This window comes from Erithacus rubecula (assembly GCF_903797595.1).
Source record: "Erithacus rubecula genome assembly, chromosome: 1".
Classification (NCBI taxonomy): domain Eukaryota; kingdom Metazoa; phylum Chordata; class Aves; order Passeriformes; family Muscicapidae; genus Erithacus; species Erithacus rubecula.
The window spans coordinates 99,509,286-99,523,634 of NC_136658.1; the positions used below are offsets into that span (position 1 = coordinate 99,509,286).

Here is a 14,349-nt window from a genome sequence, read left to right on the forward strand (position 1 = left end):
CACTACTCATTGCCTTTTCTGGGAAACAGCCTGAAAATGCTCAGGTTGTGAAAAGAATCCTTCCAGCAGATGAAACGTGTGCGAAAGTGGAGAGTGTCTCGGTATATTCCTAGCCTCACTGTGCTCTCCTTCAGCGTCTCACCTCGCTGCAGCCAAGATGATCGGGAACCCTTTGGTGAAGGGCTCCATGAAAATCCCTCCAACACCTGCGCCATTTCCCGAGCAGCTTTCCGCCCGTGCCCCGCGGCCGGAGCGAAGGCGGACACGGCCCTGGGCATCCCGCCCGCCCCCGGCCGGTCCCTGTGCGCCTCGGCCCCAGGTGCCCCAACACTCTGGGGATGGGAATTTGGGGCTGGGGGGGGGGGGGGGGGCGGCTGAGCTCCGTGAGCAGCTCCACCGAGACCGGGGAGAGACACGGGGAACAGAGGGGAACAGCTGGGAACGTGCGCGGGCCGGGGCAGGTAGGGTCGGTCCCTGTAGGGTCGGTCCCTGTAGGTCGGTCCCTATGGGGTCTGTCCCTGCGGGGTCGGTCCCTGTAGGGTCGGTCCCTGCGCCTCCCGCCCGCCCCGGCTCCGGGGTAATCATTAACCGGGTCCGGCCGCGGGCACCGCGCCGCTGATCGCCGCCCGCACTCGCCAGGGACCAGCGGCCCGGCTCGCACCGACCCCGCCGCTCGTCCGAGCCCCGGCACCGCCAGGGCACCGCGCCGGGGCCGCCATGGAGGGCGAGGCGAACGGGACCCTGCGCACGACCTGCGGCTCCAGGGAGCCGCCCTACGCGGAGGAGCTTCTCCGGAGTAAGTGTGGGGCGGGAGGAGAGGGGATGCCCGCCGGACACCCGGGAGCGGCCCCTGCCCGGCAGCGCCCTCGGGCAGGGATGCGGGGGCTGGCCCTGGCCCTGCCCCTGCCCGTGTTCATGTCCCTGTCCCTGCCCGTGTCCCTGTCCCTGCCCGTGTCCCTGTCCCTGTACCTCTCCCTGCTTCTGCCCATACCCGTACCTGTACCTGTACCCGTACCCGTCTCCCTGTCCCTGTCCCTGTCCGTTCCCCTGTCCCTGTCGCTGTCCCTATCACTGTCCATCCCCCTGTCTCTGCCGTTCCGTGCCCCTTCGGCGTTCTTCCCCGGCGAGGAAATCCCCGAGCAGAGGCCGGCACCGGCCCGTCCCGGCCGATCCTCCGCCCGTCTGGGGGCCGAACTGGCTCCGGGGCAGGGTGAGAGCCCGGCACGGGCCCAGCCCCGGCCCCGGTCCCAGCCCCGGCCCCGGTCCCAGCCCCGGCCCCGGGCCCAGCCCCAGCCCCGGTCCCAGCCCCGGTCCCAGCCCCAGCCCCGGTCCCAGCCCCGGCCCCGGTCCCAGCCCCGGTCCCAGCCCCGGCCCCGGTCCCAGCCCCGGCCCCGGTCCCAGCCCCGGTCCCAGCCCCAGCCCCGGTCCCAGCCCCGGTCCCAGCCCCAGCCCCGGTCCCAGCCCCGGCCCCGGTCCCAGCCCCGGTCCCAGCCCCGGCCCCGGTCCCAGCCCCGGCCCCGGTCCCAGCCCCGGTCCCAGCCCCAGCCCCGGTCCCAGCCCCGGTCCCAGCCCCGGTCCCAGCCCCGGCCCCGGTCCCAGCCCCGGTCCCAGCCCCAGCCCCGGTCCCAGCCCCGGTCCCAGCCCCGGTCCCAGCCCCGGCCCCGGTCCCAGCCCCGGTCCCAGCCCCAGCCCCGGTCCCAGCCCCGGTCCCAGCCCCGGCCCCGGTCCCAGCCCCGGCCGCGGTGGCGATGCCACCGAGCGGGGTCGGGCGGGACCTGCGTCTCAGGCTCCTTGCGGGGGGATTTAAAGGGTGGAGATGTTCACTGAGACGTGCACTGCCCCGCCTGCAGCCAAGTATGGAAGTGCCAGGGTTTTCTGAAGCAGGTTAGGTTAAAGAGGCTGGGGCAGAGGCTCTGCTTTGCCTTCAGACAGGCTGCAGGTCCAGCGGGGAGTTAGTACTGACGATGAGCATGAGCTTCTAAATTAAACATGACTCCACCACCGTGCCTTTTTCTGTCTCTGGAAACACATCCCTTGGGAGAAAATACACTTCCACCATCAGCTGTGGGTCAAAGTCAATATCCATACCCAGTGTCAATGGAGACATAAAACCTATCCCCTATGGGTAGTGTTGATATCCATATGCAGCTTTAAGGCAGAAGCAAAAATATTTTTGGTGAAGGTATCAAGTTTTATCTCAGGCTATCAGGTTTTATCTCAGGGTTTATCAGTGGCTTTTCCTTACATATTTCGTGTGCCCTACAAAATTCCACCGAGCTTCCAGTAAGTTTGCCTGCCTAAGGAAGTTACATGTAACATGCCTATGAACATATGATGGAAGCAGAGAACTAATACTGAGTGGATATATGTTTGCTAGTAGCCTGCCTGGAAAAGTTCCCAGATTATGTATTTATTTCTGCTACGTATTTACATTCACCTACGGATATTTGTCCCGGAACTCCCCCTTTCTAAAAGACACTATTGCATAATGTTTTGAGAAGGTGAAGGCATATTTTCCCCACCTGCTGTCTGTGGATCCTGGAAAGATTTGGTCATGAAGTTCAGTATTTGAATGGTTCTGTGGAGTCAGTGGTCTGCCTGTGTAACTAGAGATGAATGCAAGTATTTGCAGGAGTGGGGCAAAGAAGCCCCTCAGAGATAGTGTTATTACACTAACATGTTTGAAAAGCTCATGAAATAAATTAGAACTTTCTGCTTTCTTTTCTCTCTCTGCAGGTCTTGACCTACCAGGGAGATTTCTCTTTGCAACCTTGACTCTGATGACGCTCATTGCCATTCTGGTGTTTATAGAGGAAGCAGTCTACATCTACAGGAAAATCCCCTCCTCCAAAAGATCAATCATTATTTGGATTAATGCTGCAGCTCCAGTAAGTTAACATAGAAATGAGATAAAATTCAATGTTGAAAATAGGGCTTTCCTGAAAATCCACATGAGCCACATAAGCTTTATGTCTTTCATACAACCTTCCTCCCTTTTCTCTTTAGGTGATCTCTACTACTTCATGCATTGGCATGTGGATTCCTCGCTCAGCAATGTTTACAGATTTCACAGCAGGAATGTGAGTATTCTGCTTGTTTCTAGGTGTTGCTCCAAACCCTGAATTTCTTCCTTTAAACATCTGCTGCTCATGCTAACACAAGTAATTCTATAAATTTAACAATTCAGTAATTTTTTTTTTTTTTTTGAGTTGAAATCTCTTGGCAGCTCTTTCCTGGGAGGTGGAAAATGCTGAAACAGTTCCTGGTGCTACAGTCCCCCAGTGTGGGCACATCAGGATGAAGGATCTGTGACTTGCATGTAATTGATTCCTTGGATTGACAGTCTCTTTGGAGCATAGTCTGTCTTTCCTCTCTCTGCATGACATGTGGAGTGAGAGTCTGGCCTGTGACTTCTTCCCTGCACTTTTACAAATGATGAGCCATGGAGGTCTATTATTAATGGTGCCAAGTGAGCCCCCAATGAGTATATCAATGTAAAATGTTCCACTGTTGTCCTGATAAAAGCACTTTATGTGAGCATGACAGCTCTGGCATGCACAGAGAAGGAGGGAGAAATGTGGTCCTTGCTCTCTGGAGGTGATGGCACAGCCCTGGTGGGCAGGACCAAGTAGGGGTATGCTGTGGCCCTGAGCACTCCACATCTGCAGATGAGTAAAAGAGGAGGGACAACACAGTAGTAGAGAATACTGTTGGCATGTAGCAGTATGTGCAGGTAGTGCAGATTGCTAGAAATTTCCAACAATCCAGTCCTGTGGCACTTCAAGCATGTTTAAATCCCCTCTTCTCCCTTGCCCAAGCTGCAGCCAAGGCAGCAGAGGACCTCTTTTATTGATTTGATTTCCATGTTTAGTGGCATAATCTGCAGTTCCTGGGTAGGGTTGAGAATGTGCAGCTGGGAAAGGAGGGAGAGGTGGGGTTGCAGCAATCGGTGCTTTGTCTGCAGAGGAACCACACCCTGCCTGGGCCAGCACATTCAGTGATAGCTATTTATGTGAACCTAGCCATGTTTGTTGGTTGAAAGCCATGTTTGAGGAGGAAGAGGACTTGTTCAAAAGAGTTCTGACTAGTCAGAACAAGATAACTTATGGAAAAATACAGACAGAATGACTGGGGCCAGGAAAGGCTGTGCATTAATACCAACTCTGCCACCAGCCACCAGAATGGCTTTAGGGAAATCCCACACCTGCTCTGTGCCTCGGTTTATTCCTCTTTCAGTGAGGTTAGGGCAGCTCTGCTCCCCCAAGTTGATGGAAAGCAGAAGATGTCTCAAAGATAAAGTTAGAATTTGTGTTGATTGCAAAGCATAAGCTGTACAGAAGGTGGCACTGGCCTGCACAGGCATATGAGACACACAGGCAAGTTTAAGCTGGAATTCTCTTCCTCTCCTAGATTTTTTGCCATAGTTATCCACAAGTTTCTGATGATGATGATTAAAGAGTGTGGAGGCCAGAAGGTGCTCCTTAGGAGGTTTGAAAATGGTCACTTCACCATCAGCACTGGGCCCTGCTGCTGCTGCTGCCCCTGCCTCCCTCGTGTGCCCATCACCAGGTGAGCCACCCTTTTAAGGATTCTCAGCTTGAAAACAGCTGCTGGAATTCAGCCAGCTTGGCAGGGCCAGGATTATGGTAAAACTTCCCAAAAGTCAGTCTCAGGCCCTCTCAAACTGTCTCTCTTAAACAGTATCATCTCTTTGGGGCTGTACATCACCACTAATTTATTTCATTTCTATAATGCAGAAGTGCGTGGGAGGAGAAATTTCTACTCTAGAAAACCTAAAAACTGACATTTCAGTTTCTTTTCATTCCAGAAGGGAACAAATGTCTTGAGGTTGGGTATTTTTCACAAGCAGAATTGTCAAATGGAGGTTCTTTTGATAGAAAATTTCTCTCACTTTGATAAAATAGAAACGTTTCATTCTGATTTTGACTTTAAAACTACTTGAGACTAAAATAATTTTTAGAACAAAAAGTAGATGTAATTCTTGTAAAGCTTTGCTTTCAATGAAATGCCATTGCCTAGTGAGGCAAAAGCAGATGTTTTCTTTTCCTAACTTAATATTAAAGCATCTTTGAGAAGAGGGGTAAGGATGGAGAGCTACAGGAGCCATATAATGTAACATAAACCTGTTCTTTGAGCACTGCCTGGTAGAACTCCTCCTCTGCTTAGTGCCATCCTGTCACTTACACACCTCTCCACAGCCTGGATGCCTCATGTATTTCCCTGAACTTTCCTACTGGCATAGAGCAGGAGACTCTTTCTCTCCTTATAAGCAAAATCTGAAGGACTGAATGTACAAAGGAGAGTTTTCTATCAGGGTGTAGACTTAAGCATCAGAGGGACCTAAGGGTCTTCATGATCTATTTAAAGAAAGCATCAAACAGAACATAGCATAGTGGTTTCTGATGCATTTTCAAAAATTCTATTTTTTTATTACCATAAATATTCCTTAAACTGCCTCCTTTGGTATTAGAATTTAAACTTTGGTTTCAATATTTTTATTTTAATATAGTAACACAAAATATTTACATGAAGGAGGTACCAAGAAGAAGAGGTAGTAAACCAATAAAATTGTACTTTTATTTGTTTTTCTTCCCATGTCTGTCACCCTCTGTATAGCTATCTATACATATCCCATATCTATACACCCTCTGTGTATTGGAGAGGATCCCCTACTCTGCCTTCTGTTGTTCAGCCCAGTGGCAGCTTATGCAGGATAATGTCAGCTAGCATGGACTCATTTCAGGAGCTAGACACTGCCTATTATAGCTGGCAGGAAGGACATCTGTCTGTTAAAAAAAAAATAAAAAAGGATTTTTGCTCTGTAGAGGGCTTAGGTCTCCTTTTCCAGTGTCTGTACCACTGAGAAACCCATCTGCTCTCTGCCTCTAACCTCTAGCCTTTTCCCATTGCAGGGTACCTTTAAAAAAATATATTGGCAAGTTATAGGAGAGAAGAGTCAGTTTCTCACTCCTTCTATAGGTATTTTATGGCAAAACAAGGATCCACTTAAAAAAATATATGTATATACATCTGCAGTTCTGAGGAACATAACAAGGTACAGATGAGGCAATGTAATAATCAATGAGGCAATAGGGAGAGATGTGTCAGAAGAGGTCTGGTGATCAGTGAAGGTGGGCCCATGTTAACAAGGGAAACAACTCGTGGCATTGCAGTGACTGCACTGTTTGTCATATGTGTTATTCTTTAAAGCCCTCTGGGAATAATAAATCTTTGAAAAAGCACACATTAAGTGTCTGGCCCATAGCAGGTCTTTCCACGTGTGCTGTTGATAATTTTGTAACCACAAGAATAGCTATTTTCATTGAGCAATTCCTGTAATTTCTGGTTCATGGCTATACCCTTCAGCACATTAAATGGTAGCCTGTTGTCTGTGAGATATCTCTGGTGGCAGTGTCAAGGAACTCCAGTGAAAAAAACACTGAAAGTGTGGGAAGTAATGCATAGTAACACACTAAAACATGAGGCAGCTGTAGCAGCTGCAACTTCTCCTGTGGAAGCTGAAGGGGAGTTCAGGCCAGTCAGCTTTCATGCCCTCTGTTAGAAAGTTCATCTGCCCCTTTCCTGCTGGCCCTTGGTGCTGGCTGGCCAGCAGGCTGTGTTCTGGACCCACTTTACACTGACAGAAGTGAAGGAATCCTGAGCTGTCCTGCTGGCCTTGTGCAATTTGCTGAGAGAGAGAGACTGTTCCTTCCTTCTGTTACACCAAAGAGGAGCAAACCCAGATGTTTACATGGTACTCCTTGTGATGCACTGGAAAACCACAGTCTTTTCACCTAGGTCTGTGTGATTCCCTTTCTTGATCTACCACAGGACTAGAAAGTGGCTGAACAGGCTGATTTGTCCAATTTCATGGGAGAACTGAAATAATAAGGCAACAAGGCAAGAGCAAATGGTGTTATTGTTCAGAAACTGGTTATGCAGCTACTGTCTCCTGGTTGGCTTCAGGACAGAGAAAGACATAGTGTTTTGCCCAGCTTTGGTTAGTAGTACTTGCTGCAGAGCAGGGAAAGTATTGCTTTTGTAGAGACTTTACTAAATAAACATTGGGAAATTCTTGGAAATATTTTCTAATCTTGAAGCTGTTCCTCCCCAGATTTTAGGCACTGCTACTGGAGTGGAAACCTTTTGCCGTTGACAGTATCCAGAAAATGCTATTAAGGTTGCTAATATGATCTTGGCCTAACTAATTTAGTTATTGTTTTGATTTTTCTTTGGCCAGGAAAACCCTCTTTTGGCTGCAGCTGAGCACCTTTCAGTTTGCTGTCTTTCGGCCTGTGCTCGTGTTTTTGTCAATTGTTCTTTGGACTAATGACAATTATGTCCTATACAATGTAAGTAACTATTTTAATCAGAGAAGATCCTCAAAATCCATAGGTTTCAGGGTTGATGTAACTGTCTTAGTGTACAGTTAAACTGTGAAATCTGAGACCACTTCCAAGTGAGTCCTTCCTGTATTCTTTTGAGACCAGTACCATATAATTTCTGCTTTCCCTGGCTCTCTTGGAAAGAAAATGGACATCAGGGGGGTCAGACATCATATTATGCTGCAATGCATTTGCCAGCTTGTATGGTTAGAATAGCAGGACTGCAGGTTGCTCTGTGGGGTGTATCTGCCCTGTGTTTTGTAAGGTACAGCCTTAAGAAACAATTCTATGTACTGGCATGTTGACAGAAAGCCTAATTCTATGTTTTTCAGTAAGTCATGGTGATTTTTATATGTGTGCAAAATGAAAAAAATAGTACAGTACTTCTGCTTTGTACCATGCAACTTGCAGCTGCAAGATGATGGAGATATCTGTATCTGATAATAATTTGGCACCTTTTGGATAACTCAGACTAGAAGTAATATTTTTGTTGTTGTTTCATGGTATAAAATGAATGACCCATCTGAGATGTCAGACTGAACATGCCCTCATGAACTGTTGAGCACTGCCAGGTGCTGCTGGGGTCTGAAAAGGCACACACTCCATGGCTGGCAATTGCACCATTCAGGGGTTGTCACTTGGCACTGACCACATCTCCATGCTGGTGCCTGCAGGAGGAAAGCCTGTGCCAACACTCCAGCTGGGACTGGGCAGTTTCCCCATGCAAAACCCAGCAACTGCTGCTGCAGCTTTGATGGAGATAGAAAAAAGTATTTTAACTTGTTCACAAGTTCTTCCTGGAAACAGTAAAGTAAGGTTCTATCAGGTTTCTGATTTGCTCCTCAGTTGTCTCCCAAAGGACCTGCACTGTGGATCAGCTGCATTGTTGGTGCCCTCACCCTTATTGCTCTGTGGGCAGTGGGAATCATGTTCCGAAAAGTTAGGATTCTCCTTAAGTGTAAGAACATTATCCCAAAGTTTGCTCTTTATCAGGTGAGAACTTTAATATTTCTGGTAAGAATTTCTCTTAACTGCTGATACCACTCTGCCTCTCTAGTTCTTGCTCCTTTGTTGAAAATTCATGATATTTTTTTCCTGTTGAATACACTGTGCAAATCCATATTTTTACCTGATTAAAGCTGCATCCCTTTGAAGCCCTCTCCTTGGCTGCTGTTCAGTTTCACTTTGAACCAATTTATCTCTAGTCTCTCAGGAGTGCTGGAGATGTGAAAATCATATAAAATCTATTTATCTTTAGACCATGAAAATCACAACAGCACTTTCTGTGGGGCTTGAAGGAAGCCTTGGAGATGTGGTGTCCTGAAATGCAATGTTAAAGTGCTGCTGTGTACCTCAGGAAGGATATGTTGCATTGTGTGGGTGGCTCTTGTTCAAACTGTTTCAACATTCCACAATATGCTGTTTTAACACTATTTTTCTTGACTATTCTGCACTTCAGAAATAGATAATAGTGAAAATACTGGTTGTGAATCATTAAATAGTAAGAAACAGAACCACACAGGTTAGATTGAAAAAGCACAGGGACAAAACCACACTCTTCCACATCACTCTGAATAGAGTCCAGCAGAATCCTTCTTGAACAGGACATACATCAAGGCTGGTGCACCGAGATTAGGTAAATTATTAAGCACTTATAAAGGCAATAAACAGGATAGTCACACCTGCAAAGCTGTGCTGGGGTGAATTCAGGTTCAGGATAGCAAACTCTGTTGATGTGAGGGCTAAGACTCAAGCAGTTCCACCAGCAGCTACCAAGGCACTTGGATAACTCCATGGCAGTGAAGGTTTGGCTCAGTGTAATGGGATGTGGAAGGGGTGGTTGCTGAACTCAAGCTGTGAAGAGTCCTTCATACCTTCTGGCAAAGAAGCCAGTCTCATATCATTTGGGGACCACTACATCTCCCTGCTGTGGCAAAAAGAAGACCCAACAGGCAAAATGTTCTTTGAGTCTTTCTTAAGGAAGAACATGAGCTCATGGGTCAAATTAACTGGCATTTTTTGAACATTGTTACCAATTAATCAGATGGCAGTATTATTTGAAATCCCTGCTGGGAAGTCTGTATGTAATGTACCTCCCAATTGAAGGGCTGAGAAGAAATACTGTTCAAGTCCAGGATTAATATAATACTCCTATTCAGAGCAATATCATCCTGACTTTAAGGTGAATTCTGCAGAATGGCAGGCACCCTGCTGGTAGGTGGGGAGAAAGGGAGGGCAAGCAAGGAGGAGTGAGGCAAAAGAGGTTCTGTTATTAAAGCAGAATTGTTGTGTGAATTTTAAACCCCTTTCTGGTAGCTAAGGCATTTGTTTTCCCTTTCTGGTGCAGTTTATTGTCATTCTGAACCAACTGCAGATCACTATTATCAACATGCTCGCCACACAAAAAATCATTCCCTGTGCTCCACCACTCTCCTCTACAGTAAGAGGATCATGTAAGTTTTTTGGGGGAAGAATGTTCTTCATTTACTTCTAAAAGTACTGGCTCAATGTTGCTAATGGCAATCTCTGGTGTTTTCCCAAAATACAAATTTCATATTATCACCAGCTATTGGAGAATCTAATTTTTTAGCTTAAACACAATTGCAAAAGTTTTATAGCTGTCATGGTCATAGAGAACAACTTGATAATGAGAAGAGCTGGAATCAGAAATGAGAGGAAAAGAAATCAACCTGCATAGTTACTGTTAAATCTCTTGTGTTTTGGATGCTTATTGATGGGTAATACTGGAATTCTGTAACTGATATTGCTGAGTGCAGGAGATGGGGGACAGGATGACAGAGTTTGTTCCTTTTGCACAGGTGAAATTAATAAGTCAATTAGTCATTTTTTGTGTGATAGCAATTTCCCCTTTTTGGGGCTTTTCTTTGTCTCCCTTTTTCTTTTTTTGGCAGATATAGCCCATCAGCTGCTCATCATGGAAATGTTTCTGATAACTGTAATCTCTAGAGTGGTCTACCGGAGAAAATACCATGACCTAGAGCCTCCAGAGTGTGTGGCTGAAGAACCCAGGGACAAGAAGCAGATTCCTAAGATTACCCTGAATGGTGCAGTTGTTGAAGACGGATTGCCAAAGGTTTAGAAGCCTCCTGTGCTCCTATGCAGGAGCTGTAAGATCAACTTCAAGAATTTGTATATTCTTACACCAAAAATAACTACTGTCCATGTTGAAACAACTTCTGGCATAAATGCCTGTGAGCTGTAGTACTGAAAGGACTAGTAAAGATAATCCTGTTGATTATCCAAGAATGTATGCATGGTGTGAGTCTTTTCACACCATGTAATTTAATAAGATGTCATACCATTTTATACTGTTACTGAGCACTTGGTAGTGCCAATCTGTCTTATAATATTATTTTATTTTATTTTTTATTGATTAGAATGGCTATGATTTAGAGTTAATTCAGAGTGATTATTTTTCATCTTTTTTGTCTTTTAAACTTTTTTTCCCCCTGGATTGCTGTCATATGTCCAACACAGCATTTTTCCATGCTTCCTCCATTACAGTAGATCACTTCTCACTCTATGCCATGAGCTCACCATAGCTAATTCTGATCAGTAAATACAGTCTCATATGTTTGTTCTGAAATCTCCACACCCATGTGGACTCTCCACGTACAGAAACAATGATCTCTCTAGGGCAAGACTTTTTACATTCCTTGGCAATTCACCTCCTAAACTGGTAAATACACAGTTAGTGTTTGTAAATATGTCAGGTGTTCTTTCTGTAGACAGCAGGTTCTCTGTCAGTGACCTGGAAAAGGAAAGTAGGAGTTCGTGATATCTTCTGCCACTGGTCTGTGGTGTTACATGGTGCTTTGGTTCTCTGCTTGGAAAATGGGGATAATGATACTCAGGATGCTCACACTTACAGGGTGTGTGAGGATGGGAGTGGCTGGAAGGACTGTTGGGGGTGCTGGTCACCCCAGCTGAGCACGAGCCAGAGTGTCCCCAAGGAGGCCAATGGCCCCTGCCTGTATCAGCAACAGTGTGGCCAGCAGGACCAGGGCAGGATTGTGAAACTGTACCACAAATCTTTTGTTCAGGTTTGGGCCTCTCATGGCAAAAAGGACATCAAGGGGCTGGAGTGTGGCCAGAGAAGGGCAAGAGAACAAAGCCAGGCAGACAGAGTCACAATGTGCTTTGGGTTGGAAGAGACCTTTAAAGGTCATCTAGTCGAAGCCCCTCCAGCGAGCAGGACATTTTCACCAGATCAGGCTGCTGAGAGTCCCATCCAATCTGACCCTGAATGTTTCCAGGGATGGAGCACCTGCCACCTCTCTGGGCACCCATTCCATTATTTCACACCTCTCACTTCATAAATTCCTTCCTTATATCTAATCTAAATCTATACTCTGGCAGTTGAAAACCTTTATCCCTTGTCCTATTGCAAAAGGCCCTGCTAAAAAGGGTGTCCCCATCTTTCTTGCAGTTCCTCTAGGTACTGAAGGCCACAATAAGGTGGCCTCTTCCCAGAACCTTCTCTTTGCAGGCTGAACAGTCCCATCTCCCTCAGCCTGTCTTCTTGGCTAAAGTGCTCCAGCCCTCTCATCATTTCTGTGGCCTTCCTCTGGACCCACTGCAACACACAGTGGGGCTTTATTTATGGTTTACATTGAATTAAAACATTACATTCAGTTTAGGAGTTGGTGGGAAATGAAGAATTCTGAAAACAACTAGCGAACCACCTAAAGTAGAAATTGGGGCTGACTTAAAATGTTTTCTTCTTTCTGATTGAGATCAGAAACAATATTTACTTTTACAACTGAAGGATTCCATTGTAGTAGAAAACTTGAATTATTTGTGTTTTGAAATGCTTGATGCGATTTTTATATTTAATCTTTTTTTCTAAGTAGGCAGTCTGGGAAATTAATACAGACTCTTGAACTGCAGTAATTTGAGAGAATCTGCACTTTTCCCTTGAAAAATAATATATATGAAAATTTTTACTCTGCATTAGAGTGCATTAGAATTAACTGGGATCAGCTAACTTATTCTCAACATGAGAATTCTTCTTAATGTATTTTAACATTATGACTATTAGCATATTCCTGATGTTGCTTTATATCAGTGTAATCTAGGTCACAGGTACATACACAGGTTTGAAGAGCAATACTGAATTTCATGTAACAGCTTTGGGGTGGTTGTCTGCTAGTTAAATCAACTTCAAAATTGGAAAATAAAATATTTTGCATTAATAAAGCATCTTTGTGTTTTCTGTAGCAGTTCTGCAAGGGAATGCTTTGATGGGTGGGATCTGTGGCATGGAAAAGCAGATCCATGTGCTGTAGCATGGGGAGTGCCTGTGAAAACAGATGGAGTGTGTAAGAAGTGGTGTCTGAAGGTCCAGAGGAGGCTGCTGGGGCACAGCAAGTCTTCACTCATCTCTGCTGGGCTGGTACCTGTCATGTCTCTGCAGTACCCTTTAAATATCTCTTGTGAATATCAGTGTGGGTCTGATTTAGCCACAGGTATCACTAGCTGTTGTGTTTTGGATAGTTATTTAATACTTGTTGTGACCTTCATCTGACATATTTCAGCAATAAGGTGCTGTGGTGATTGTCAGGCAGACTTTGGTTTTGGGAGCAAATCTGTTTACTGAGACCACTTACTTACACAGAAGCCTTTTCAGAGCAAAATTAGACATACATTTTCTTAAATACATGCCTGAGAGCTTTCATGAGTAACAGTTTATGTGACTGTAGCATAATGTGTGGGCCTTATTGTTGCAAATTTTGTTTTTTCTTTTCATTTTTTTCCTAATTATTTTTTTTTTAATTTAATTAAGACTTTCTCTGTCTCAGACCAATAGCTGTGTCCTGGCTGGACAGGACAGAGGCAGGTGGCCTGCATTGCAGAGCCTTCATTCATTCAGGTACTGTTGAAATGAAAACAATCCACCTCTGAGCTGGACCTTAATCAGTCTGGGGATGGAAAAACAAAACAGAGCCGGAAATTCCTCTAGTCTCAGTTCTGATAACCATCCCTTTCAGGTCACTTTCAACTCTGTGTTTGTGGTTGAAGTATTTGAAAACAGTTGACAAGAGCTAGAAGATAAATTTCACAACTTGTTTTATACATCCGTAATAAAGTAATAAATGTTCGGGTGAGTGCATAACCTTTATGCTGTGTTTGCCTGGGATTATTGTGTGAGGAAGGGTAAAGGTAATATTATCAGTGTTTTCTGTGGTTAACACATGAAACAGAGATAAGCATACACAGAGGCGTGTGATTGAGGTTGAGAGACTTCAAGCACGTGGAAGTAATTCATTGGAACATGGGAAAGGATGAGTCATATTCTTTGGGTGTCCATGTGCTAAAGATGCAGGCAGGAGGGTGAACAATGGCCATAAAGTCTCCTGGAGGGTCATGTAGGGGCACACAGCCCACACTCAAGGGGGGAAGTCTCTGACACCTTGTAATGCTGCAGGGGTGGGCTGGTGAACAGAATCTGCTCCGTGCTCTGCTTTTCCACCTGTCCTTCAAGCTGTTAATTCTAAAGCAGTGCTGAATCCCTCCTGTTTCAGAAGACTGGGCTCCTGTTGGCTGCAGCACAGGCAGTGCTGGAACCTCTCAAGGGTTCCCTCAGCAGACCTCCTTAAATGGCAACGTTTGCCATGACTTAATACCCCAAGGATGTGTTTCAGGAGTTAAGAGGGTGCTCTGCTGGCTATAGATCTTCTCATCCCTACCCTGCAATTGTCCTGTCTGCTCCTTCACACTTGCCTCTGCCTTGTTCTCCCCGGCTTGAGAAACAATCCTGTGGGTACCCATCAGGAAGGATGTGCAAGGGTGTAGGTTTGTGCCAGGACAGCTAGAGCCTATTTCCTATGCAATGTGTTTCCAAAGAAAAGCCAAGGAAAAATACCCACAGCAATAGTTGTGATCCTATGGATCCCAGAACTGGAGCAGGAGGAATTTGGGT

The 14,349-nt window shown here is 46.1% G+C and overlaps 1 protein-coding gene across 1 annotated transcript; it reads left to right on the forward strand.

The window, feature by feature from the left end:
- Positions 1-693: 693 nt before the first annotated feature.
- LOC306804487 (organic solute transporter subunit alpha-like) lies at positions 694-11,345 on the forward strand. The gene is made up of 8 exons (XM_079311182.1): positions 694-796; positions 2,737-2,888; positions 3,007-3,080; positions 4,411-4,569; positions 7,262-7,373; positions 8,253-8,399; positions 9,754-9,859; positions 10,319-11,345. The coding sequence occupies exons 1-8, from the start codon at positions 718-720 to the stop codon at positions 10,504-10,506; spliced, it is 1,017 nt and encodes a 338-aa protein (XP_079167308.1). The 5' UTR covers positions 694-717; the 3' UTR covers positions 10,507-11,345.
- The last annotated feature ends 3,004 nt before the right edge of the window (positions 11,346-14,349 follow it).